A 25,156-nucleotide genomic window follows, 5' to 3' on the forward strand; every position below is an offset into this window, starting at 1 on the left:
ACTAGCCCGTCAAGGCTACACGGGGGATCTTTGTCTCGGGCTGACCCCCCTCCCCCGTCCATTCATTCAGGGGAATCCGCCCTCGGCCACGCACGGCGACCAATTAAAGGGACCCCGCTCGAACCAATCACAGGAGAGGACTTGCAATGTTGCTGGGCCAGTCCAGCCAATCGGCGCGCGTCTCCAGCGTGCCAGCCAATGGGAAGAGCCCGCTTTGCTCGGTCGGCGTTTTACATTTCCTACCACGCACGGGCGCGCGTTGCGTACGACGGGATCCGATTGGGTGAAATGTCTGCGACTCGACCAATCGGCGTGCGTGTTTTGGTTTTGGAACCACGTGCATCGCGCGGTCCAATCGGGCGCGAGACGGTCGCCTTATACGCTGTAGGGAATTCGAGCGGGCCGCTCGCCCTGATTTAACATGGGGTAGGGGGAGGTAAGGGGCCGCGGCGAATTGACGCCGCTTTGTTTACGTTTCGCGGCAGGGGTGGCTTTAGAGTCACGTCCTCGGCTCTCTGGTTGGGAAAGAAAGGCCCGTTTCTCGAAACGTCGCCCGTTATATATGTATTCTTGGTCACGGCAACGGTGTTATTGACGAAATGCGTTTGATGTGTTTTTTGCTGTTATTTGTGCTCGGGTGTGCACCGTTGCAACCAAATAACTTGTTCCCTTGGGAATTGGGCAGGCGTAATTAAAACATTGCGACAGTGAACCACCGTGTGGTGAAGTATGGTCAAACAATTCCCCGATCAATGACCGATGGAGAGATGGCGATCGATTGGAGGGGAAGGCTTTCATCCAAGTGGATTCATGATTTGTGTTTAATATTTACAGGGCAGTTGTAAATCCATTTCCAGCCTGCCGAACACCAAGGTATCCATTACAATTAGACTACATCCGTTGTGGTACTATCTTGTTGGGGAAACGCTTCGTGTGCGTTTAATGTGTATCGCCCTAGACAAGATAGCTGGGCCAAGGTAAAAGCGACAATATGGAAAACTTTGTGTTTTTTTTTATTGTAGCTGCTCACTCCCGAGCTATAAATTCCCTGACAGTGCCATTGTCTTTGTACTGGTCGCCTTGTTAGCGTTCTCTGGTGTGACACTGCTGAGAACGAGGCCTTAAAGAAGGCTGATGTAAGCTAATACGTTTCAGAGACTGACATATATTATCAGACCACGTCTGTTTGCATGCACACCGCAAGTACTGAGTGCGGTTAATGCAGACGCGATTACTTGCGAAATGTTTATATTTGGTGCCTGAACATCTTAACACCATATTATTGAATCCCTGTAGTCACGAAAGCTTTAAATCGAAATCTTAACACCACTTGTGTTTTATTGCCAGAAAGGGTCAAACCGCTTCGTATTCATATTCTTAGCTCTTTCGGTAAAGTCACGTTGAAGGGAAACAAAATATATATAAAACACTTTATATGACTTTACCGAAAGAGCTAACAATATGAATTACTGCAGTCACGAAAGCTTTAAATCAAAATTTAACCGCTTCGTATTGTTTCGTAAAAGCGACAGTCCATCTACAGTATCTTTACATTAAATTATGTTTTAAGACATAAGTTTGTTTCTAAAACGGCTGCCCGCATGTTCACCACAAGTATGTGCGTTTAATGCAGTGACATGTTTCCCTGCAAAAAAAAGGTTTCAGTTTGGTGCTTTAACATCTTAACACAACTGTTTTATTGCCAGAATGGGTAAAACCTATTATGTATATTTTGATTACTGGCCAGGGAGGACCCATGATCTAAATATACAGCAGCAGCAGGCGTCAGGGTCGGGATCGGACCCACGACCTCCTGTATACCAGGCGAGGTAGTCAACATCTAGCCATAGGAGGTGGTGGCGGGGGGGGGCGAGCAAATCGCCGCGGTGCCTGACGCCGCCGTGGGGCTTGCTGCGTCAGCTGGCGTGACGAGCGCCATGGCGAGCGGCTCGGTGAGTCTCCACCTCCTCCTCCTCGCGGTGTTGGCGGCCTACAGCCGCCCTCACTCGCGAACCTGAGCGGGTCGAGAGCGCTCGCAAGGGCGGCGGTCCGCGCACGGGAATAGTTCCCTTCCACTTCTCCTTCTTCTTCTTACCCCGCGCGACCTCCAAAGTGGAGTTAAAACTCCGGAGGAGTCAACTTCGAGCGTCGGGGGCTCGCCAATTGTTTTTGTTTGAATGAAGTTTTTTTGAGTTCTCGAAACCCCTCCCCTTCTTCCTCCCCCTCCCCTTCTTCCTCCCCAACCCCCCTGCCCTCACCCCCTACCCCCCAACCTCTTACCCCCCTCCTTTCTCCCACTTCCCCTCGCCTCTGTTACCCCCCCCCCCTTTCTCCCGCCCCCTCCGCCCCTCGCCTACCCCCCCCACACACACACACCCTCCCCTCCACTCGCCCCATTCATTGATACGAGACTTCTTGTTTTGATTCGCTGCTGCCACCGCTGCCCCTAAAACTCGGACGGCGAGTCGCGCCGCGCGGCCGCCGCCGTCGTCGTGAGGTTCGTGGTGTTGTTGACCGCGCTTGGCCGTGTCGTGTGCTGCTGCTGCTGCTGGCCGCGACGACGAGCCTCCGCTGCGTCGGTGGGTGAAGGGGGAGTCCTCCCCCCCACACACCCTCGAGGCTTGTGTCCGAGTGGGGTTTGGGCCTCTTTGTTGCTGCTGCTGCCGAGTTGTGTTTACGAAAGGCTCTGGAGGAGACGGCTAAAATGGCCGCAGGGCGCCCCCCCCCACTCCTCCTCCTCTCGCTCGCCCTCCTCCTGTCCGCTTCGTTAACTGTCCGCTCACTTTTTGTTTAAGCGTTAGGACAACAACAACAAGAACAACACAGGCGCGCGCGGACGGGCACGTCATTCGCGATTGTCGTTTGGAGTTTTGTCCTTCCTTAAAAGTTTGAACTTAACGCGGCGCCACACCAAAGCGAGCGGAGGGGTCAGTGTTATCGATGTGTCGGAATTGTCCATCGCAGGCATAGGAGGACGGGGGTGCGTGCTAAGATGGGCAAAGGACATCATCATCAGCAGCATCATCATCATCAGCAAGCAGCACTTGTGGGTTTTAAACTCGAAGCTGGTGACGAAGACGTGCGGTTAACTTGAAATGGACGACTCGCGTCTGGGTTCCCCTTGTACCGTCTCGGTAGCCACTGGGACGTAGAATTGGAACTGTTGTGGTTTTTTTTTAATTTAAAAGTCGTACGTGCAGTCATCATCGTGAGTCGCTATGAGTGGGATGTCATTATATATTTTTTTTGTTGGGGTCGTTTTTCATTGTTGGGGACCATGTTGGCTTTTCACAGAGACGCCAGTAAAATATGCAATATGAAAGAAAAAACATTGTAATTTTTTTAAAGCGACGATTTCCACGTTGTTTTTGTATTCAAACCGACGTCTGTAATGTTCGTTCATAAAACTTGTACATAACGCTGGCTTATAGCTCTCGATGGGTTACAGTAACTTGTTTTTAGTTGTACTTGTGAAAGAAGACGGGGTTTTGTTTGTCGTGGCAGTTTACCGTTAAACGGGTTTTAATAACTAACTGCTTGGGATTTGCAAGACAAATTACATTCTTTTGGTACGTGTGACATGTCGAGAACATATTTGATTCATTGACATTTCGCGCAGCAGTTTTAAAACGAGGAGTTTTAACGTAGCGTTTTTATTTATACGCGTAACAACCGAGGCTTGCGAGAATGTGTGGGTTTTAAAACTGCTGCTTCTATCTTCTGATCAATCGACCATTGCCATGTTGCAATAATGGGGCTCACTAACGTAGTAATTACGTTTGCAAAATAATCCATACATTCCGTATAGTGTAGCTAGCCTATTACTGCGTTAGAGTACAATTTGGCGCAATACTATAGAATATTTGAAAACATTTAAGCAGCTGAGAGACTTGCTACCAAAACGAATATATTTTAAAGGGGGGGGGCCTGCATCACAATGACAAGTAAATTGCAGGAATAAAATATTTTTTCACAACAACGGTACGTTAAAGTATTTGAAAAAAAAAAAGAATCGCACGCATATCAAAACAATGAACGTGAACAAAAAACAACACTTAAGTAACAATGAAATAAGTTTCAGAAATATCGATCAGTATCGATTGCAATGAAACTTTCCAAGCAACGTGTCCATTTTGTTTGGAGCAGAGCGATTTCGCAATCCTTTATAATTTTCAACAGAGAACCATCCTTGGTTTTGTTTTGTAACACAATACGTTGGGACACTTGAACAGACAGTTGAATTCCATTCGCGTGCTTGCGGTATAGATATTCGTTTGCACGACACTAAAACTGTCACAGGACTTACTGACATGTCACGTTTGGACAGTGGTCAGTCGGGCTGTGTCGTGCGATCGATAAGACTGACCGCTGACTTTTGTTTATGTTGAGCTTGACCTCAAGCAAACCATAAAATACTCTGTCGTCTGCCCCCCCCCCCCCTATATACACAGTCGCTGCGACTCAAACGCCCGGTGGCCGGGCGATCCAGCAAGACGAATCCTGCTGCCAACATGCTACAAGAAGTTCGCGTGGTCCCAGAATCTGGAACGAAATCCAGAAGCAAATCGGTCTCGGACAGCTCGTACGAGATGTTGCGATGCGATGAGTGCCTTAGCCCCTGCTCTCCCAACGTCGAGTGTCATCGGACAGAAGAGTTTGGAGTGGAATACGGTGAGTTTTGTTTAGGAGTCCCTTGCTTTGTGAGTCAAAAGCCAATGAAAGTTGATGAGTTTATAATCAACTTTTGAGCCACCCTTATTGTCAAAGGTTTTGTTTTAATAACACTTTTTATTATCTATGTCAACACAGTAATGGAAAGACAGAAACCAACGGAAGGCCAGTGGATCAATGCAAATGGACTTATCGAAAACAAAGTCCAGTTTTTCCCCAATGAAAGTGTGCTGAACACTCACCACAGTTGCTGTGACGTGCCTTGAGGCCCTTTTAAGGGACACACAACACAGCCGACTCGCTTAACATCCATTCTAAACTACAACGCATGCACCGAATAGTGCACTTGGGTTTTAAAACTTGACATTGCACGTTAATTTCCAATTTGTTAATGCTTCGTCATAACCTATGGATTGTTGCAAGACTAAGTCTGCTTATACTTTACTCCTAAACAAAAAGAGCGCGGCTCCTGATAGTCCTGATTGTATAATCTTAAGTCAGACATGTGGCAGCCATATGCAGGGGATGTTTGCACTGATCTCTAGGGTTCAAGTTCAGTAGGTCATCTGACAAGCAGACCTGGGAAACCCAAACACTACAAATATATTCAGAGAAAGCTTTTTCCCTTTAGTCGCGGAATGCAGTAACAGCATATACAGAGGGCACAATTACTTTTTATATCATGCGTATATAAAAAAAAAATTCTCTCACATTTTTGTCCTAACAACAGAACAAAAATGCAGGCTAAGAAAAATAAGTGAGTTTCTTTTCACGAAGTATGTATGTAGAACGTCTCTGGCGCCGTACGTGTTAAAAGCCAATGTTCAGTGGGTTTTTTTTCATAGCCATCTCAAGTTACACAACACTGAGCACATGTGTTGGAAAGTAGTTGAGTATACAGCAGTCGCCACAGAGATATGAAACGTGTTGAGTCGGCAGGACTGTTAGTTGTGGGAATCTCGGGCAAGTGTGTTGGCTCACAGCCAGACATGCAAGGCAAGGTCATGGTATCATGGACTGGGCGAATAGAAGTACATCCTATTTACCATTAGCAGCAATTGTGGAAATTTTTAATTCATCAAAAATGCTTTGACTAGGAGCTGAGATAAAGATGGACAGCTGGAATGTGCCTTTTTTCACAGTTCTTGCACATGTACAATACTTTTGTCAATCCACTGCTGGAAGCATCCCCACTGTGCAAGTTGTGGGGGATATTTGGACCATACGTTGTTTGTCAGTGCAGATTGATGGGGAGGATAGACGTGGCAGCATGACACATTGCAAAATTTATTTTGCTGCAGTGCCATTTGCTGACTACTTAGCCCAGCAACAGCCTGCAACACCTGTGTTATGCATGGGGGTCACCTTTTCAAGCTCATTACTGCTGATGTTCTGTAACCTGACTATATCGGGTTCATTCCAGGTGATTTCGTCAATGGCTTCTGCAATTCTTAAGTAGCGCGTAATACCAGTTGCTTTAGTAAAGCCTTACGGTGAGCCTGTATCCACTTAAATAATGTAAACCAGAAGGTGACCAGTATGTACTATAAATATAGCATATGTATATGTACGTTGAACTTCTTTCGCACCGTACGTAGCCAATTGTGCTAATCGGGAGGTACGTGGAAGGATAATAAGCTAAACACAAAAAGCAGTTCTTAAGAAATTGGTTGAACGATGTTATACGACTAGGTTTTGTGCTTGCACTGTATGGCTTTCTAATGGGTTTTCGGGTTGTACCACATGTTATGATGTCCAACAATTTGTTCCATGTGCTGGGAGTTCCTTTAGGAACTAAATCAGTTCTGAACTGAATAATGTATTTAACAATCTGTTCCTGCAGAAGCTTGTAGAACGTAAAGCTAAACGTTGGACATGGCAAACTACGCAGCAATGGAATGAATCTTGAGTGCCGTGAAACAACGTTTCAAACCTGTCATTAAACGTCTAAACTATTGATGTTTTGTATCCTCAAGACGACTTGCCTGAACTACAGGAGGCAAGAGAGAGCAGGACCGTGCCTGCAGCGTTTCCCCTCGACTCGGGCGTCTCTCACTGTGAAATAGTCACCACGGCGTCAGAGATCGCGCACTGCTTCATTGCGCGCTCGTCGTCATCGTCGTCACAAGGGATGCACCCCTCCGTCACGATAACGGAGTGCTTTGTGAACAACGCTTCCGGGCCCTGTCTCGCGAAGGCCGTTCACGGCCCGGACTCGGTGGCACAGCCCTGCGGAAGTGGAGGCAGTGGCACAAACTGGCTGACGGAGCTGGCAAACATAGCCACCGGTCCCCAGAGCCCGCTTCTACAGAGCACGTCCATGTGCAGGTGCAGTGACGGAACATAGAGCAATTGTTCATTTGTAGCATGCTATATATTTAGATGATTAAACACCTTTCTTAAATGCGTCGATTCATTGTCACCATTATTCGATTCAAGAATAAACGGTTCTGTTGTATTTTTATTCTCCATGTTTGTACAGTTTTGGTCGCTCTGTCTAAATGTGTACAGATAATTATAATTTAATTCGCGTAAATTGCATCTAATTCTCATATGCATGATTCACTGCATGTACCATTAGAATAAGTGTTAATTTTAATCTCTGAATTGCATCGTTACATGTCTAATGTATTTCATATTGCATACATGTAATGTCACGTTTTGTCTATGAAGCTGTTAAGTTTTATTTTAAATCCCGAATGTCGTGATGTGCGTGCGTCTTGGCCTTCCCCAGGTCCCAGCCTGTCTCCCATGTGAGCAGTCAGAACTTGCACTCGTACGCTCGGCCTCCACCTTTAACTCTTCACCATTTATCTACCCCTGCCCGACACTGTGTAAAAATGGAGCAGGTACTCAATTGCTTACATATAAGCATAATTATCTGAGTGCTCATGTAAAATAGAATACAAAAAATAACAATCTTTTAACACAGTTGATTTCTATATATATAGCACTCGGTGCTTGTTATACCGAGTGTACTTTTTTCCATTCAGTCTGGAGAGGATACAGAGCCTGGCTTGATCTCAATCTCTCCTCGCTCCTCGATATCGGATGATGATGAGCTGGGATGGTCTCACACATGGCCTACCACCGCTTGGCACTGTTTCCTTAAAGGTGAGTCACGGGCACAACATTACATTTCATTTGTGTTGCCACTAAACACCGCGTACATTTGGCCACTCCCATTTGGGTCGTCGACATGCGCAATTATAAAAACCCATATTTTTATGCTTTTTCTCGACAGCAAATTTTGTGGCAAAAGCAAGTGCAGCAAAATTGTAATCTACTGATAAGTCGTTTTTGGAGCTTCAAACTGATGACCCGTTTTGATGTGTTTTTTTTACATGCGCTTCATTGATTCTTTCTTGCGCATCTGTCAGAAACGAAGGTAATATTCCACGTGGGGCCCAAGGCCGAGTGGCAGAGTGTGGAGGAGGTGGCCAGGCAGGAAGAGGCGGGGCGTCTCAATGGAAAACCGCACTGCCAGCGTGCAGGAAGAGCAAAACTTGTACGACCACCGCTTCCCTCCACAACAGTATTCATTTTGAGCATTCCCTGTTACGTAATCTGTGTGCTGCTGTTTATACAGCAGAGACATTGTTTTTCCTCGACTGCTTTAATCTCGTTAATAGCCTTCTCAATGGGTGTGTAATTGTATGTGTTTAAAACAACAATGGACTTTTGAGTACTTTAGCAAATAAAAATGGTGCTGATAATTGATGCAAGATGTTACACTTTTCAGCTCATGTCGGTTTTTACTTATATTTTGGCAGATTTTGAATTATGGGGTTGATGGTCTGACACTCATCAGTCGGGAGGAGTTTCTTTCCAGTGGACAGTCCCTCATGAGGTTGTCCTTTGACCCTGGCAAGCACGATCAACCCAAACTCACTGCAGACTGCTTCCTGGATCACCCGTTTTTTGTAAAGAAGAAAGGTGCGTGGCTTTTAGGGGTCATAATATTCCCTCTTAAAACACGCTGTGAAATTGTACGATCCTGTATGCCTTCGGTAATTTGATATTGGTGCAAACCAGACAGTGATGTTATCTCACCTCAAGAGGTCCTGTGGTTTTTACGTAATGATATTTTGTATTAACTTAGGCAGGTTGCAGTTTGTGGTTTAAAAATGAAGTACGTTTCCAAGCTATTTAAAAAAAAATGTTTGCAATATTCAATATTAACAAGGAACAGCTTGGGGTAATGGCTTTCATGGATGAAAAATAAGAATAGGTTTTACCCTTTCTGGCAATAAAACAGGTGTTAAGATGTTCAAGCACCTTTTGCAAGTAATCAAGTCCGCCACACGTATTTGTGGTGAACATGTAAACAAACAAACATGAAAGTGTTACACCTATTCTTACTTTTCATACTTTGATACTGGCAAGAAGGTTCCCATGATTTGGCTTTAATGGAGTTCACCTGGTCTCGGCAGGATGGGCGTCCTTCCACCCAAGCCTGACGGTAATAAAGTACGGCATACCCTGCAGCGACATGGAAGTCAGAGACGTCTGCCTGCCTCCTGACCACCCTCTGGCTCAAAGTTCCGCGGATTCGGGCGTGTTTGATGCTTTTAAAAGGTTTGTAGAAATGTGAATGAGGTTTTTTTTTCGTAGGATTTCAGATACAGTGAGGGAAAAAAGTATTTGATCCCCTGCTGATTTTGTATATTTGCCCACTGACAAAGAAATGATCAGTCTATAATTTTAATGGTAGGTTTATTTGAACAGTGAGAGACAGAATAACAACAACAAAATCCAGAAAAAACGCATGTCAAAAATGTTATAAATTGATTTGCATTTTAATGAGGGAAATAAGTATTTGACCCCTCTGCAAAACATGACTTAGTACTTGGTGGCAAAACCCTTGTTTGCAATCACAGAGGTCAGACGTTTCTTGTAGTTGGCCACCAGGTTTGCACACATCTCAGGAGGGATTTTGTCCCACTCCTCTTTGCAGATCTTCTCCAAGTCATTAAGGTTTCGAGGCTGACGTTTGGCAACTCGAACCTTCAGCTCCCTCTACAGATTTTCTATGGGATTAAGGTCTGGAGACTGGCTAGGCCACTCCAGGACCTTAATGTGCTTCTTCTTGAGCCACTCCTTTGTTGCCTTGGCCGTGTGTTTTGGGTCATTGTCATGCTGGAATACCCATCCACAACCCATTTTCAATGCCCTGGCTGAGGGAAGGAGGTTCTCACCCAAGATTTGACGGTACATGGCCCCGTCCATCGTCCCTTTGATGCGGTGAAATTGTCCTGTCCCCTTAGCAGAAAAACACCCCCAAAGCATGTTTCCACCTCCATGTTTGACGGTGGGGATGGTGTTCTTGGGGTCATAGGCAGCATTCCTCCTCCAAACACGGCGAGTTGAGTTGATGCCAAAGAGCTCCATTTTAGTCTCATCTGACCACAACACTTTCACCCAGTTGTCCTCTGAATCATTCAGATGTTCATTGGCAAACTTCAGATGGGCATGTATATGTGCTTTCTTGATTAGGGGGACCTTGAGGGTGCTGCAGGATTTCAGTCCTTCACAGTGTAGTGTTACCAATTGTTTTCTTGGTGACTATGGTCCCAGCTGCCTTGAGATAATTGACAAGATCCTCCCGTGTAGTTCTGGGCTGATTCCCCACCGTTCTCATGATCATTGCAACTCCACGAGGTGAGATCTTGCATGGAGCCCCAGGCCGAGGGAGATTGAAAGTTCTTTTGTGTTTCTTCCATTTGCGAATAATCGCACCAACTGTTGTCACCTTCTCACCCTGCTTGGCAATGGTCTTGTAGCCCATTCCAGCCTTGTGTAGGTCTACAATCTTGTCCCTGACATCCTTGGAGAGCTCTTTGGTCTTGGCCATGGTGGAAAGTTTGGAATCTGATTGATTGCTTCTGTGGACAGGTGTCTTTTATACAGGTAACAAGCTGAGATTAGGAACGCTCCCTTTAAGAGTGTGCTCCTAATCTCAGCTAGTTACCTGTATAAAAGACACCTGGGAGCCAGAAATCTTTCTGATTGAGAGGGGGTCAAATAATTATTTCCCTCATTAAAATGCAAATCAATCTATAACCTTTTTGACATGCATTTTTCTGGATTTTTTTGTTATTCTGTCTCTCACTGTTCAAATAAACCTACCATTAAAATTATAGACTGATCATTTCTTTGTCGGTGGGCAAACGTACAAAATCAGCAGGGGATCAAATACTTTTTTCCCTCACTGTAAGTGATATTGGCTCAAGCAAGTGTCACGATTTTTCGTTTTGAAACTTTCCAACTAAATTTTTATTTAAAGCTTTCGTGACTTCAGGGATTCATATTCTTGGTTCTTTCGGTAAAGTCACGTAGAAGGGAAACAATAACATAATAAAAATATACAACAATAAAATTATCACGACGTTTTGACTGCAACACAAGCAATCATCATCAGGTGTGAAAACCACAGCAATAAAATTTTTAAAAAGTGGCGGTTTTTTAACGTTAGCACCACGGAGAGCGATTTGGCAGTTATTCAGATGGACGAGTCCATCTATGTGTGGAAAAGGAGGGGGGAGACGAAAATAATGGATGCGGTCTGAAAGCCACCGTAAGCGTGAGTAATCAATTAAGACCCGAAATGGTTTATCAAATCCTTCCAATGATTGCTAAGCCAGAATCCATCTTCTCGGTTGAAATTGTCTGTATATGTGGATAGCCTCATGAACGAATCTCTCAAGGTAGCCAGATGGCTTGCAGAGAACCCCTCTGTCTTGGAGAAGTCAATGTCATGTGAGCCTACTGAATTATAAGAGTGATCTGCCACGGCCGAGGTGTTGGTCCTACCGTGTTTTAGGTCTGCTTTGTGTTCACAGATGCGGTCTGAGACATGTTTGGTTTCTCCAATGTAACTACTATCACAGAGGCAACTTAGTTTGTAGACGCCAGGGTACTATATGTCCGGAATCACATCTTTTACAGATGGAACCAGATCACGGATTTTATGTAATGTGTTGAATCAGACCTGGATCTTGTGTTTATTTAAGATTTTGGATATCTTTCCAACTAAGTTTGGAAATGTTATTGCATAAGCAATGTCAGTCCGTAGCGAGGTGAAGGAATATCTCTCGTAAAGATAACCCAATATGAACAACAATTTGTTTATAAAGTTGCATTGCTATTGGGGACTTATCGGAGAGAACTGGCCAAATTTATCAAAGAAAACTCTAAAAGAATTATCCTTGCTGGCCAAGGCGAAGTTATGTGTGACACCTCGTGTGGTTTGAAATAGAAAATATTGCGTATTATATATATTGGGACAAACGCATGTTGGAAAGTATTACATAATCTATGCCTATGCATGATGTTTCATGTTTAAATGCACATTGCAACGAATTAGCAAGTTGTGCATTCAAAAGTTAGAACATGAAATTGAACGTGCATGAAATGTTTTAACTTGCATGTCCTAATGTACTTTTTTAATATTACACTTGTGAACACGTGGTGGGCTGAACTGTATTTTTTTAAAACAAATTTCCAAGAAGATTAATAGCGTACTTATTGCTATGCTTGGTAAATATCTGATTTCATGACGCAAACAAAATCCTTAGCCAATTGCTTTGAAACATGCCACAATTTACCACGGTTCATGCTTCGATCGCTCCAGAGTTTAGGCAAGATTGTCAATTAAATGCATTAAAAAGAGCATTATATTCATTTTTTTACATTAGAGCATGGAAGCGCATGTGTTAGAAGCCAAAGGATATCTATGTAAGTGTGCGTACGTACCTCACGTGTTAAGCTACACATGTGCATATTTTATGCATACGTGTAGCTTTGTACGATTGAATCTCGATTAAATGTTCCTCCCTTAACTAGGGTTGTTAATCGACTATCGGCGTTTCATGGAATTTAACGTGGATTTCAATAGCCACGGAAATTATAATCGAACACAAAGTTCGATTTTAGTGACGATCGAACCATGACAGTAGAACGTTTAGATGGTATGACACTTTCGAAAGTGATTGGACACGTGACAATTCATTGAATGCAAAAAATATATAGAAATATACAGCTCTTGGTCATTGGGCTTTTTTTATAATTCATGCTGCTCATCGTGGGTTTAGGGTTGGTAAACTGGTGATTTTATTTTTTAAATGTGCATTGATTATTGATAACGTGACAAAGAATGAAAAGAACAACCCTACCCTTAATGCAGTGGCTCGCCAGATTGTCAAGTTTTTCTTATCGTAACGTAATTTATAGAGCGTCGTGACGAAGGCTCGCGTTGCAGAGAACTAACAGTGAATGTCACGTACGAATGTAGTGGTGAAGGTGAGGTGACGTCTTAACGCTCTGCACTTAACCCGCGCCGCAGCTTCGACTTCACGCCCATGGACTCGTCGGCGGTGTACGTGCTGAGCAGCATGGCGCGCCAGCGCTGCGCGTCGCTCGGCGGCCAGAGCTTGAGCCCCGGCACCGCCGGGCCCATGGCCCCGGCGCCAGCGACGCCGAACACGCCGATGCGGAACAAGCGGCCAATGAACGCCTTCATGCTCTTCGCCAAACGCTTCCGCGTCGAATACACCAAGATGTACCCGGGCAAGGACAACAGGTTTGTGCAGCTGCTATTAACGTGGTTTAATGGGAAAATGCACAGTTTACACCAGACTTTTGTTTTCACCGAGCCGGTTCATTTTATAACAAGTAGCTCTCCCGGTAATATTGTGTCGGCGCCTATGATCAAATGACCAGGATGCTGAGCAGTGTTGAGCCTGAAGAGTATTTTGGATGGGTTATCACCGTGCCTAAAAAAAGCATTGCTATATGATGCAGGTTTATGTTGTGGGCAGTAGAGGGCAGGGCGGTACAGCAAAATCTATTGACTCGTACAATGCTCCCACGTCTTTGCTCCCCGCCTCACCAACCGTTGCTGGCCAGCATTAAGTGTTCTCAAATAACCTCCGTGGTCCGCCACAGCATGGAGGCCCTCATCTAATGGTGGATGGGTAAAAGGGCTGTGCAGCAACACGTAGTCTGTCAGTGGCAAAGGAAATGGCGCAATATTTATGTGTGTGCAGCTAAGTCTGTCTTATTCCTAGCTTTGGAAGGGGCAACGTGTGTTGTATTATTGTGTGTTCAAATTGCAATGAATAATCTGTTCTAGAACGCGGTAGTTGCGTTCCTGAAGAACACTGCGTTAAGGAAAAATCGCGTTAAAAGTAAATATAATATACGGTAAAGTACATTCTAGATTTGAAGCTTTCGTGACTGCAAGTATTCATACTCTTTGGTTCTATTCGGTAAAGTCACGTAGGTAAAAAACAAATTAAAAATAAAAGAAACAAAACACGACGTTTCGGAGGCAACGCAAGCTTCCGTCTTCAGGTGGGACTAGTCACAGTCAAAATCACTGCACCAAGTACAGTCCGCGATAACACGTGAGATGCGTACGCAGGCTGAACAAAGACTGAGGCGCGTGGGTAGCATTTAGAAGCATCCAGCAGGATGCCTGCCATGTGTAATGCTACACCATGGCAGCAGTACGACCGCTTATTCCTTCTCGCGTGACGTAGTTCCGCTCGCTCATTCGCATTATATCCAATTCGCATTCTGCGTTCTAAAAAAACGTGTTCCCTAATGCATTCAACGCATTGTATTAAATATGCGTTATGAAAACGCGCTTTGCAGGAAAAGTTGCCGTAAAGGGGTTGATACGGAATGCTGCGTGCGATTCGGTTGGCGGGTTCACAGGGCCGTCAGCGTGATGCTCGGGGAGCGGTGGAAGCGGATGAAACCGGAGGAGAAGCTCGTCTACGAGCTGGAGGCAAAGGCGCTCGCGGATGAGCAGAAGCACCTCAATCCGGACTGCTGGAAACGCAAGCGCACCAACTCGGTCTGTGTGGCACCCGTGAATGGGGAATGCATTCATGCCTTAGTTCTTTCCGTCTTGTCTGTAGTAGGGGGTCATAACATGTACAGATAATCCATTATAAAATACCCAAAACTTGAGTATAAAGTCACAATGTTACTGTTTCTGATAGTGTAATAGGGCAGGTTTATGACAGTACTAGTATTAGCATACAGTACTATCCATGTGAACCCTCAAAAAACGCCAGGCAGCAATTCAATCTGGCACTTTAATGATAAACCTTGCCGATCGAGCCAATGATGTCACATGTCACGTGCTTTCCCCCTTCCCTCATGACATGAAGTGCATCATCTCGCGATATCGTGTGCCATGAGACGTTGTCTCACATGGCTCTGATGGTAACATCATTAATTAAATATGTTTGAAGACAAACACGATGGAGGAAAGTGTTAGAAAAACCCCACAAAAAATCCTGCTTGTAAATTAATGTCTATTATAGCCATTGTGATTTGACTGTTTCGTTGTATTTGAAACCATAGTTTCAGAAGTGCCAGCTCATTTGTCTGACATTTGCACAGCATTGGTCATCCGTGCTACCCTACATGCTAAATTTCCACATTCTCTTGCTGGCCAAAAGACAATAAAGCTCATTCTGAAATGTGTACATCACTCATAGTTCATTTTAGTTCATTTATTTGGTATAGCCCTGTGAGCCATTCGGCTCTTGAATCGGGTGCAACCGCAACAAACAAAAACATGAACAAGAAAACATCTTAAAGTGACTGTGCAAACAGAAAAATCCAGGAAAAAAACATCAAAATATTCCTGAAATTGCACCGTACACCAACAACAACAATGACGTTGCAACAAAATACTGTCAAATTTACACTTGTAAAAGAAAACTCCCTGAAAATATGTTCTTCCAGTGACATAAATCTGACTGTGTCGTTGCCTTAGGGTCACCGTGAATGCTTATTGCAGGAGTGTATTGTACGTACTCGCAGCATTTGTTCGACAGCCTCCATGTCCCATGATGTTAAGTGGAGGTTGTATTCTCCCGTGTATAGCAGCTGTTCCAACTATGACCCGCCTGTGTATTTCTGCCCTGCACCAAATATTGGCAGCCTCTTGTGCTTGGACCTGACCTTAACCATGTTTGGTCACGCAGCTCCACTTTACGCTCTATTCCACATGTACCTTGAAGAAGGTTATGCAGCACCATGTGGTGGTAAATAATGGACGAGGCGAGCAGTGAGAATTACGAACAAGTCGTATTGTTTAACGTGTGTAAAAATGCACTGAACAATATAATTGCCAGATGCTTTTTTAACGTTACTTTTGAAAATGTTTTATATTACAGACCAGCCATCAAGAAAGATGAAGAGGAAAAAGCAAATTCCCCCGATGATGACTGGAACACCATATATATAAATATTACACCTAATACTTTGCTTTTTAAAAAAATGTGCAAGTATAAAAATCAAAGTTACAACTCGTTTTTCTTACACACAAGTCCCTATTTTAAAGATATTTTTCTGTTTTAACGGTATGTGTTTGACCGGACGTGCCGCGTGTCTGCGCGCGAGGCACAGGCCACGGGCGTCTGGTTTTTTTACGTAGACAGCAGGGTCTGTTCGTTTTGCCTATTCGAGTTTGATTGACACTTTCAGGTATACCTCTGAGCCTCCAACGCAATTAGTAAACCAAAATAACTCGGATCGGTTAGAAAACTTGCATAATAGTCCGCTGTAATGCTAATACATTTTATAGTACAACAAACGTGCATGCAGCATAAAAAAAGGAGTTTGCCACGAGAGTGTTTTTTTTATTTCCTTTTCGGGGACACATCACCACTGGCCAATACAATTGCCCAAGCCATTGTGGCCGAGCGTTCTGGAGCGATTCGGACAGCCAGAGCAGACTGGAAGATGCTTGGAAATGGACCTGGGGACAGGATCATTTAATTGTTGTTCTTTTGAATAGGTTTGGACTGCAAAACGAACAGATCTAGTTTGTGCCCAAGGTTCAAAACAGACTTACCTTAGCACACGTTGGTAGAGCCAAAAGTGTATCATGTGTACACCACTAGAATTCTACTTCAGGTAAATTTCATAGAGTACTATAATTAATTGTAATCTAAAAATATATAAATATATAATTTTAAATGTGCCTTAAGATGTTAAGCGGTGCCTATATATAACAATATTAGTGTGGTGCTATTGACTAATCTTCGCATTGTTTGATAAAGATTTACGGATGGCAGAACAGTATTGCTCAATGTTACTGTTTCTGATAGTGTAATAGGGCAGGTTTAATGACAGTACAAGTATTAGCATACAGTACTATCCATGTGAACCCTCGTTTAAAAAAAAATGCTTCAGGAATACATCGAATAGCTGTTATTTTTGTACATTTTTAAATCGGACAGCAAGGCTGTTCAGTGCGTGCTTGATTTCTGGCATTTAAGCAACACTGGTTTCGATTCCATCGCGTAACGATGGATGTTAAATGTCATGATCGCAGCCCCAAATCTAACAAAGGTTTACAGTTTGTACTTTAACCTGCCAACATGCCTGCAGTAAAGCATAGGGGGGTCGTTAAAAATATTGGGTGAAAAGCCTTCAAATGATAACTCGTCTCGGCTTCCTTCATTAGGCCTTGTTCAATACTCGTATTCTGAAAAGGGTAGTAGTTAAGACTGCAGTGTACCGTGGGCATGTCTAAATGCCAAAGAGCTTTGCACTTTAAAAAAACATTAAACTATTATAGATTCAGAGCTTCACTTATGCAATATATATCTGTTCAGAATTGTGTGACTTCACTAATTTGTCAAACCACAATGGCTGTCCTTCCAGTTGCAGCCCGTCGTGAGAAACTTTGCACATTGTAGACAATTGTTTATTAGATGTTGCTTCGCATTTTATCTTTCTTGTTTATAGCATCTTTTAGTAAAACTGGCTTATGGTACAGGGATCGCACAAATGCAGGTTTCATTTTAGCATGTTTGACTCGGTTTCTCATTAATTTACCCAGCATAATTTTGCATGCATGTAATGGCCTTCGGTTTATTTTGACACTGGCGTTCAATTCAGAACCTTGATTTCCAGATACAAATGATTGCAGTAGCAGTTAATTCAATCTGTACGTGAAATCGGCTCACTTGTCTGGATGGTGTAAAATATGCACATCCTTGTATCAAAAATTGTAAGTGTTTTTTCTCTGTTTAAACGAGTGCGACCCCTGTATTATGTGGGATATATTACTTTACAGAATTTCTAGCACTTTGAATAAACTTTTTGCCAAAAAAAGACTACGTTTATAAGTATTTAATCTTTGCACCTGTCATTACTGGCAGAGGATTAAAAAGGTGCCTGAGGCAGTGAGAAAAAATATCTTAGAGCTATGAAGATGTTTTGTAAAATTTAGTTGGCTTCTTGATATGTATACACTGGAGATCCCGAAGTATTTTTAAAATTAGATGTCGATATTTTTCAAGGTTAAAATGCCATTGGCAGGCTTGTAAAGGGAACAATTTAGATTGGTGTATTAAAGCAAACTATTTTTGCTATGCATTTGGCTTAAAACTACCTATGCTGCTAAGAGCATGCCAAGGCACATGATAAACAGGGGATGCATTAAGGAAACTGGCCGATGTTCAAGCCCAGATGACCCTTTACCGATTTGCAACTGCACTAGTCACGTGACCAGCGTGTCCACTAGATGGTGCCATAACACAGTGTATTCATCACAAAGTACGCGTGCTATGATGATGCCGTCCAGCAATTGCAAAACGTGACGCACGCGATGGAGGGACTCAATATCCGAAGTTGTTCGTCGGTAAAGAGTTTCTTGTGAACCATACGTACACAAAACAAACAATACAACAAGATGTAAAGCTTTCGTGACTGCAGGGATTCATATTCTTGGTTCTTTCGGTAAATGCACGCAGAAGGGAAACAATAAAATAATAAATAAAAATATAAAACAATTCTCACGACGTTTCAACCACAGCAAGAAAGACATTTTCACACCTGATGATTGCTTGTGTTGCAGTAGAAACGTCGTGAGAATTGTATTATTTTTTTATTATTTTATTGTTTCCCTTCTACGTGACTTTACCGAAAGAACCAAGAATATAATACAAGAGTTGCAAACATCAGTGACCAGTTCGAACCACAAGACGTGAGTGAGATGAGTCGGAGGACATTAAAATCCACCACTCGGCACCCACAAATAATTCACCATTTAACTTAAAATAATTATAAATGGAAGCCAATTAGTGCACTTTACTTTCGCGGTTTTTGGACAGCTCATTTAGCAGGGCACACGTAAATTAACTCGTTTCATAAAGATGCATCATGTTGCACCATTATCCACTGTAGGGACGAACTCTAAAGGGTGCTTGATAACAAAATGAGAAAACAATTGAGCATTGTTGCATAAATTCAAACGATATGGCTTCAAGGAACATTTAAATAAGAGAATGGCATACATTGTGCCTACATGATAAACAATCCCTCGACCATGCAACACTCATGTTTTTACCCATGCTTGGTTTACCACACTAATTTTGCGAAGCTGACCTGTAACTTAATAGCTGTCAAAATCAGAGCATTGCCATGGAGAGGGAACTTTAGGCAATACAGTGGTTGTTTTTTAAAAAGAAAAAAAATACATAAAAGCAGCATAAAGCGTGAATGCGTATGATCATTTCACCGGGAATGCGCCTGATCCCGTCAGATATCGGAAGCTAAGCAGGATTCTCAGCCTGGACAGTGCTGCATCGCTACGTGGTGGCCTGCAGAGGGCCCTGCGGGGGGGAAAAAACAAATCTATCGTCTCACTTTCTTGCTCCCACGTCTGTATTCCCATGGCCTTCACAGCCCGTGCCAAGAGGCCCTCATCCAACGGTGGGTTGACAAAACAGCTCCACACTTACGAAGCGTTTATCGTTCGCGTTATTCGGTCTGCGCCAAGCTTGTTCGCAACCTGCATCTGGTGTGAGTGCAGAGGCACTGGGATTTTGGGTATTAGTTGCTCGTTGAATAAAAATTGTTGTGTGTGTCTTCATTCAGGGGTCCATTATACTATTCGTGCAGGTAGAACTTGGAGGTGGTTTTTTTTAAGTCGAGTAAATTGAGTTCAGACAAAAAAAAACGTTGTTACACTCCTGAAACATTCACTGTTGAAAAAAAAAATCAATGAAGTTAAATATTGTCTGAACCATTCTACATGCACATAGTGTACACGTGAATCAATGGGTTTTGCCTGTAGGTATTGTCATACACTCAAGACAAATACAGCCATTCGTGCAACGATTTTTCATCGTTCACATCTCGTTGAAGGTGAAGGCGCTGCCCCTACGATCGCTTGCCCACGCCACTGCTGGTAGAAGACCTTCAACCTCCATGCTGCCCAAACGTCTTAGAAAGGGTGGGAGTAGCCACCTCTTCTAAGAAACCGGGGTTTACTCTCCAACACACAACCGGTGTGCTGTACTAGTAACGAATTGGCATGTTTTGTTTACGTGACAAAACATTACTAATTGGCTGTATCGGGCGGTGGCGGGTTTAACGACACGTTTACGCGCTATAATCTAAAAAAAAAACCTCTTATCTCCACACTTTACCCCAACACACCCATTGTAGTGCACCAAATTGCTACGGCTGGTCGAACAAAGCTGGGCGAGATGCCCCAATGTTACAACTGGCGGCGCAGTTAAGCGAAAGAGACCCCGTTAAATATTTCTGATGAAATTATAATGCCGAGTAGGCGTGCCGATGCTCCAAATAAGGTTACCCTGGGAATGTACGTGGGCCGTGTGAATGTCGAAAGCAAGCCTGCGACACTTCATGTGGCCTCAAAGTGGACCTGGCCTGGCACAGACGCCATGGAGACGTCACAGTCACTTCGTGGCGAATGGCGCGTATCGGTATTGGTACGGAACAGGGCAATCGACGTAAATAATCGCGATTTCAATTCCGTGCTAGGTCCCGTGCTGCAAGTGTTAAAACACCACGTGTCTCACGCTAGCTCACGTACAACCACACCCAATGCTGGACACTGTGAGGTAACCCATGCGGTAACCCATTCATGCATAATCCCTCCATATTTCATGGAATCAAGCGACAGCGCCGGAGGGTCAAATCGAACCGGGCGACCTCTGGCTCTGCAAGTCCAATATGCTCACCCATTACACCACGGGTGCGAAGCGCACGTGGAATTGCAACAAAAACTAAAATCTAAGTACTTTAGCATGCAGCTCAATTAATGTGTGCGTAAAGGCAGGCTGTGTCAGTCACGTGCAAAAAATATGGACCTCTCGGTCACCGCCTGTGCGTGGGAAGCATACGGTGGGAAGCATTCCCACCGGTGAAAAGCAATCCGTAGCGGGGACCTTCCCTGTAGACTCACGCAAGACGCGTGACAGTCGAGCATCAGACAGCGCCAGAGATACAGAGAGAGACGAGGCAGCATAAAGGCCGTGCAATTATGGCGGTCGCTATTTATGACCTCTCATTAAAATTGAACTCCGCATTTACGAGACGATGTCCCGGTGAAATAATTTCTATCAATAAATAAAATGAAATTATGAAAAACATGTCAGAACGCCTTCCATGTGCGCGAGGAGCTGCATGACAATCCGGCGAATTGGATGAACGCGAACTCTCGACTGCGGGGTGCTGACACCTCACGCAATATTGCGGGACCGCATGCTTCGGCCGTGGCGAACCCTTCAGGTCACAACACCGAATGCTTATTTGGTAGTAGTAATAAATGCCTGAGGATGACATCGTGCCCTGACGGGAGCCCTTATCGGTAAAGAAAATTAAATGATGCATTCTTCTTCTTAAATAGATGATGACGATCGCCTGTGTTGTGATCGAAACGTCGCCGTTATTTTGTTTTTTTTGTTCTTTTCTTTGAACCTATCGACGTGACTTTACCGAAAGACCCAACGAATATTAATTCCTGCAGTCACGAAAGCTTTAATTCAACATTGAATTAATGTTTATTTACGTTATGCTGTTACAATCAAGTGGTATAAATGGGTGCGCCATAGTTTGTCGATGGGCAGATCGCGTGTGGTGGGCTAAAGTGTGGGTACTCTCACCACTTCTAAGACGTATGGCCAGCATGGAAGAGTAGGCCAAACACTCTCTAGTGGCGGCTCATTAGAGCTTCCATGAGTGGAGGCCCTTCCTCCAGCACTGGCATGAACGAGCAATTGCAAGGCCGCACCTTTACCTTACTGTTAAAGAAAATTGTTGCATTATGCATAAATACAATCGTGGGTGGAGTGCTTAAGAAGCTCTTCAAAATTGGAAAATTATTCGCCCAATCGATTGTGCCATCTCTTAAGTTGGTGGTCATCGATCCGCATCCTTTCCTTTGCTCTCCTTCTGAATAAACATTCTTCTGTCTTGAGGCCAATGTTCCATCCGTCTTTGCCTTGAGTGGGTCTTTCTGCAGACTTGTCTGCCAAACTCCGTGACCTAATATCGATCCAGGTGACTTTTCAACAATTTTCTCAACGCCCACATTTCAATTTAAAAAAAATCCGCTTACACAGCTCATTGTCTATGTCATGCTCTCTTATCGGAAAACATAATACAGCACACTGATTTTATAATAATTATGGAAACATTTTAAAACCATTGGTTCATTCATTAACAAGATAATCAGCATTCACCTCGTTGTATGGTGGCTGTTAAGCACTGGCAGGCGCACAACCACTGGCGAAGAGAGAGAGCCACGGTATTTTTGGTCAAAAACACACGGTATTTTTGGTCAAAAATACGGTATATTTGGTCAAAAACACATGGTAGTTTTGGTAAAAAAATACGGCATTTTGGTCAAAAATACGGTATCTTTGGTAAAAAAAACACGGTATCTTTGGTAAAAAAAACACGGTATCTTTGGTAAAAAAACACGGTATCTTTGGTAAAAAAAACACGGTATCTTTGGTAAAAAACACGGTATCTTTGGTAAAAACACACGGTATTTTTTGTCAAAACACGGTATTTTTGGTCAAAAACACGGAATTTTTGGTCAAAAACACGGCATTTTTGGTCAAAAACACGGTATCTTTGGTCAAAAACACGGTATCTTTGGTCAAAAACACGGTATCTTTGGTCAAAAACACGGAATTTTTGGTCAAAAACACGGTATCTTTGGTCAAAAACACGGTATCTTTGGTCATAAACACGGTATGTTTTGTAAAAAACACGGTATCTTTGGTCAAAACACGGTATCTTTGGTCAAAAACACGGTATCTTTGGTCAAAAACACTGGTATCTGGTCAAAAACACCGCATTTTTGGTCAAAAACACGGAATTTTTGGTCAAAAACACGGTCTTTTTGCGTCCGCATTTATCTTCCTCCATCAAGGTGACAAATGATGATTGTGCTGAATAAATACACGGTAGCTCATGAACACCCAGGAGCCACTGGGGGCATAGAATTAATATAATTATGCCGCATAACTCCTCTTATCCATGACGAATTTTGGGGGCGAACTTCGCCGATCGTATCTGTAATCAACCCAGTTTCCCTGCGGAAACATTCACAAGCAACACACCCCCAAAACTTCAAAAATGAGGCTGCATCCCTGGGCACGAGCAACGGCAAGCGGGGTTCTCGCTGGGAATGTAAAACGCTATTCTCGTGGTTTTCAAGCCATCGGCACAGAAGGGGGCTTAATTAGTACCATCCATGGCGGCAAATGCTAACAACGAATTTCTAGCCGGATCACAAATATAAACGACGGCAAGGACACCAACGTTTTGTTTTAATGCCATTAGAGTAGGGCACAATAGTATATTGTTGTATGTAAATATGTACCTAATACAAAACATTATGTTCATATGAGACCGACGGAATATGAACAATAACTCGGGAGTGTTTATATAAAACAGATGGTATGTCCACTAAGCTTCCGGCCCACTGGATACTGCCCATGGCAGATATATGCAGAATGCGTTACTCCAGGTGGTACCCGCCAAACCTTTGGCTCACTGGGCTATAAAGGGAGAGCGCAATTTGACAGCACCTCGCCCAGGGCCAATCGTTCCATTCAAATTGTAACCTCGAACAATCAATTGGGAAAATTTGCACAGAGTGTGATTGCGCGGACGTGAGCATACGCTTTCACACTTCTTAGCAGGAAATGGGTAATGTGGGCTATAATCACCGTATTCTTGAAATTACAAACTTCTGAGAGAGTGCAATTACAGTTATATACACTTTTCTACAACAGCAGGTAATTTGTCAGCACAATCATTTCATACGTATGCGCTACTGTGGATTTAAACACGGCTTTCTTTTACACCTGCTTAGTTGTTCACATCAAGTTAATACAAATGCGTGACGAATACAAACACATGCAGGCCATTCTCAATCCACCGATGGATGAAAGCTTCTCCATACCTGATTTGACCATACTTCACCATCCTGGTCATTGCAGGTTTGAGTGAAGAGGGGGAAGGGGATGGGACCAGTTTCGCTATTGCTCGCCGATGATGTTAGTCGTGGCCGAAAAATCGAACCCGGGGTGGCTATGTTTGTAGCCCGGATCGTTAAACACTGCATCAACCACTGCACCCGCAATGCATATACAGACGAATCAAACCTTCGTAAACAACACAGCGCATTTGAAATGCTTAGCCTTGGGTTTGTGGCAAAACAAAATATATTACACGCAATCCATGAATCTGTAAAAGAAATATAAAAATGGTCAGACCAAACAATAATATGGTATTGGTATCATTGCTCATTACAAAAAGGGTAATTTGTTGAAACGGTTGTTAAAGGAGCAGCCCTTGAAATTGCCTACTCACACTGCTGCTGGTGGAAGGGCATCGATGAATTAAGAGTAGGCAATATTTGGCCGACTCTTCCACGCTGAGCAGGCGTTTTGAAAAATATGGAGGCAAAAACTCACACGTTGCCTTACCACGTGCAGCCTTCCGATCGATTAGTTGTGGTGCACCAATTTATTATGCTGGGTGAACCAGAGGCAGAGGGGGAGGATTGAATCAATGTTCACTATCGTTTCAACTGCCCTGCTGGCAGAATGAACCGGCGACCCCTGGATTTACAAGTCCAGTGTGCTCACCGTTACAGTCTTGTTTTTGTTCTTTTCTTCATTGGGCACACAATGTTGTTGTTTTGGTTTCGATGAAGACGTAAAGTGCCACGGAATTTATTGAACGCGCCAGTCACGGCGGCGTGTCCGTGTGCGGTGGAGTGCTGTCATATCAAGAGAGCGGTGGTGCAGCGGTTAGCGCGCCTCGCTACGATTCCCGCTCACGGCCACCTACACCAGTGGCGATTATCTGAACCGGTCATGGGCCTCCCCTAGGTCGACTCAGCCTCAAATGAGTACTTGGTGCGGTGTGTAAATTTGCCACTAAGGAGACAAAGGCGGCCGGGCGTGGTGTTGGCCACCCACCCCTTCGTGTGCCGTGCCGGCCTTCTTAGGTGCTCGCTTACAGCACTTGCCACAACAATCTGTTAAAGGCTATACGGGGGATCTTTGTCTTTGCTGTAATATCAAGAGGATGGATACAATTACCGTGCGGAATTTCTCACACTGCTTCAAATTTCCCCTTTGAAGACGTCAATAATTAACAGACAGAATAAGAA

The 25,156-nt window shown here is 43.8% G+C and overlaps 1 protein-coding gene and 1 long non-coding RNA gene across 7 annotated transcripts in view; one reads left to right on the forward strand and one right to left on the reverse strand.

The window, feature by feature from the left end:
- The window catches only part of LOC142924574 (uncharacterized), a 50,869-nt gene that overhangs the window by 5,119 nt on the left and 20,594 nt on the right, over positions 1-25,156 (reverse strand). The gene's annotated exons all lie outside the window — the stretch shown is intronic.
- On the forward strand, positions 456-17,819 carry HBP1 (HMG-box transcription factor 1). Of its 6 annotated transcripts, none has more exons than XM_032954275.2 (11): positions 456-873; positions 4,452-4,671; positions 6,648-6,999; positions 7,406-7,520; positions 7,665-7,785; positions 8,052-8,179; positions 8,445-8,607; positions 9,105-9,249; positions 13,016-13,252; positions 14,392-14,533; positions 15,870-17,819. In XM_032954275.2, the coding sequence occupies exons 2-11, from the start codon at positions 4,512-4,514 to the stop codon at positions 15,888-15,890; spliced, it is 1,584 nt and encodes a 527-aa protein (XP_032810166.1). In that variant the 5' UTR covers positions 456-873; positions 4,452-4,511; the 3' UTR covers positions 15,891-17,819. The 6 variants fall into 6 exon arrangements, with proteins under 6 accessions (XP_032810166.1, XP_032810162.1, XP_032810164.1 ...); XM_032954271.2 differs by lacking the exon at positions 456-873 and adding an exon at positions 1,850-1,952; XM_032954273.2 differs by lacking the exon at positions 456-873 and adding an exon at positions 2,349-2,497.

This window comes from Petromyzon marinus, chromosome 14 (assembly GCF_048934315.1).
Source record: "Petromyzon marinus isolate PM22_M1 ecotype Great Lakes invasive population chromosome 14, UKy_Petmar_22M1.pri1.0, whole genome shotgun sequence".
Taxonomy (NCBI): Eukaryota; Metazoa; Chordata; class Hyperoartia; order Petromyzontiformes; family Petromyzontidae; genus Petromyzon; species Petromyzon marinus.

What these genes read in the sequence shown, in the direction of transcription:
- HBP1 (XM_032954270.2), top strand. Translation starts at nt 2,993, where the DNA reads ATGGGCAAAGGACATCATCATCAGCAGCATCATCATCATCAGCAAGCA. An exon ending in AGAGTTTGGAGTGGAATACG is followed by an intron (nt 4,672 to 6,647) that starts GTGAGTTTTGTT and finishes TGTATCCTCAAG; the next exon opens with ACGACTTGCCTGAACTACAG. An exon ending in GTGTTTGATGCTTTTAAAAG is followed by an intron (nt 9,250 to 13,015) that starts GTTTGTAGAAAT and finishes CCCGCGCCGCAG; the next exon opens with CTTCGACTTCACGCCCATGG.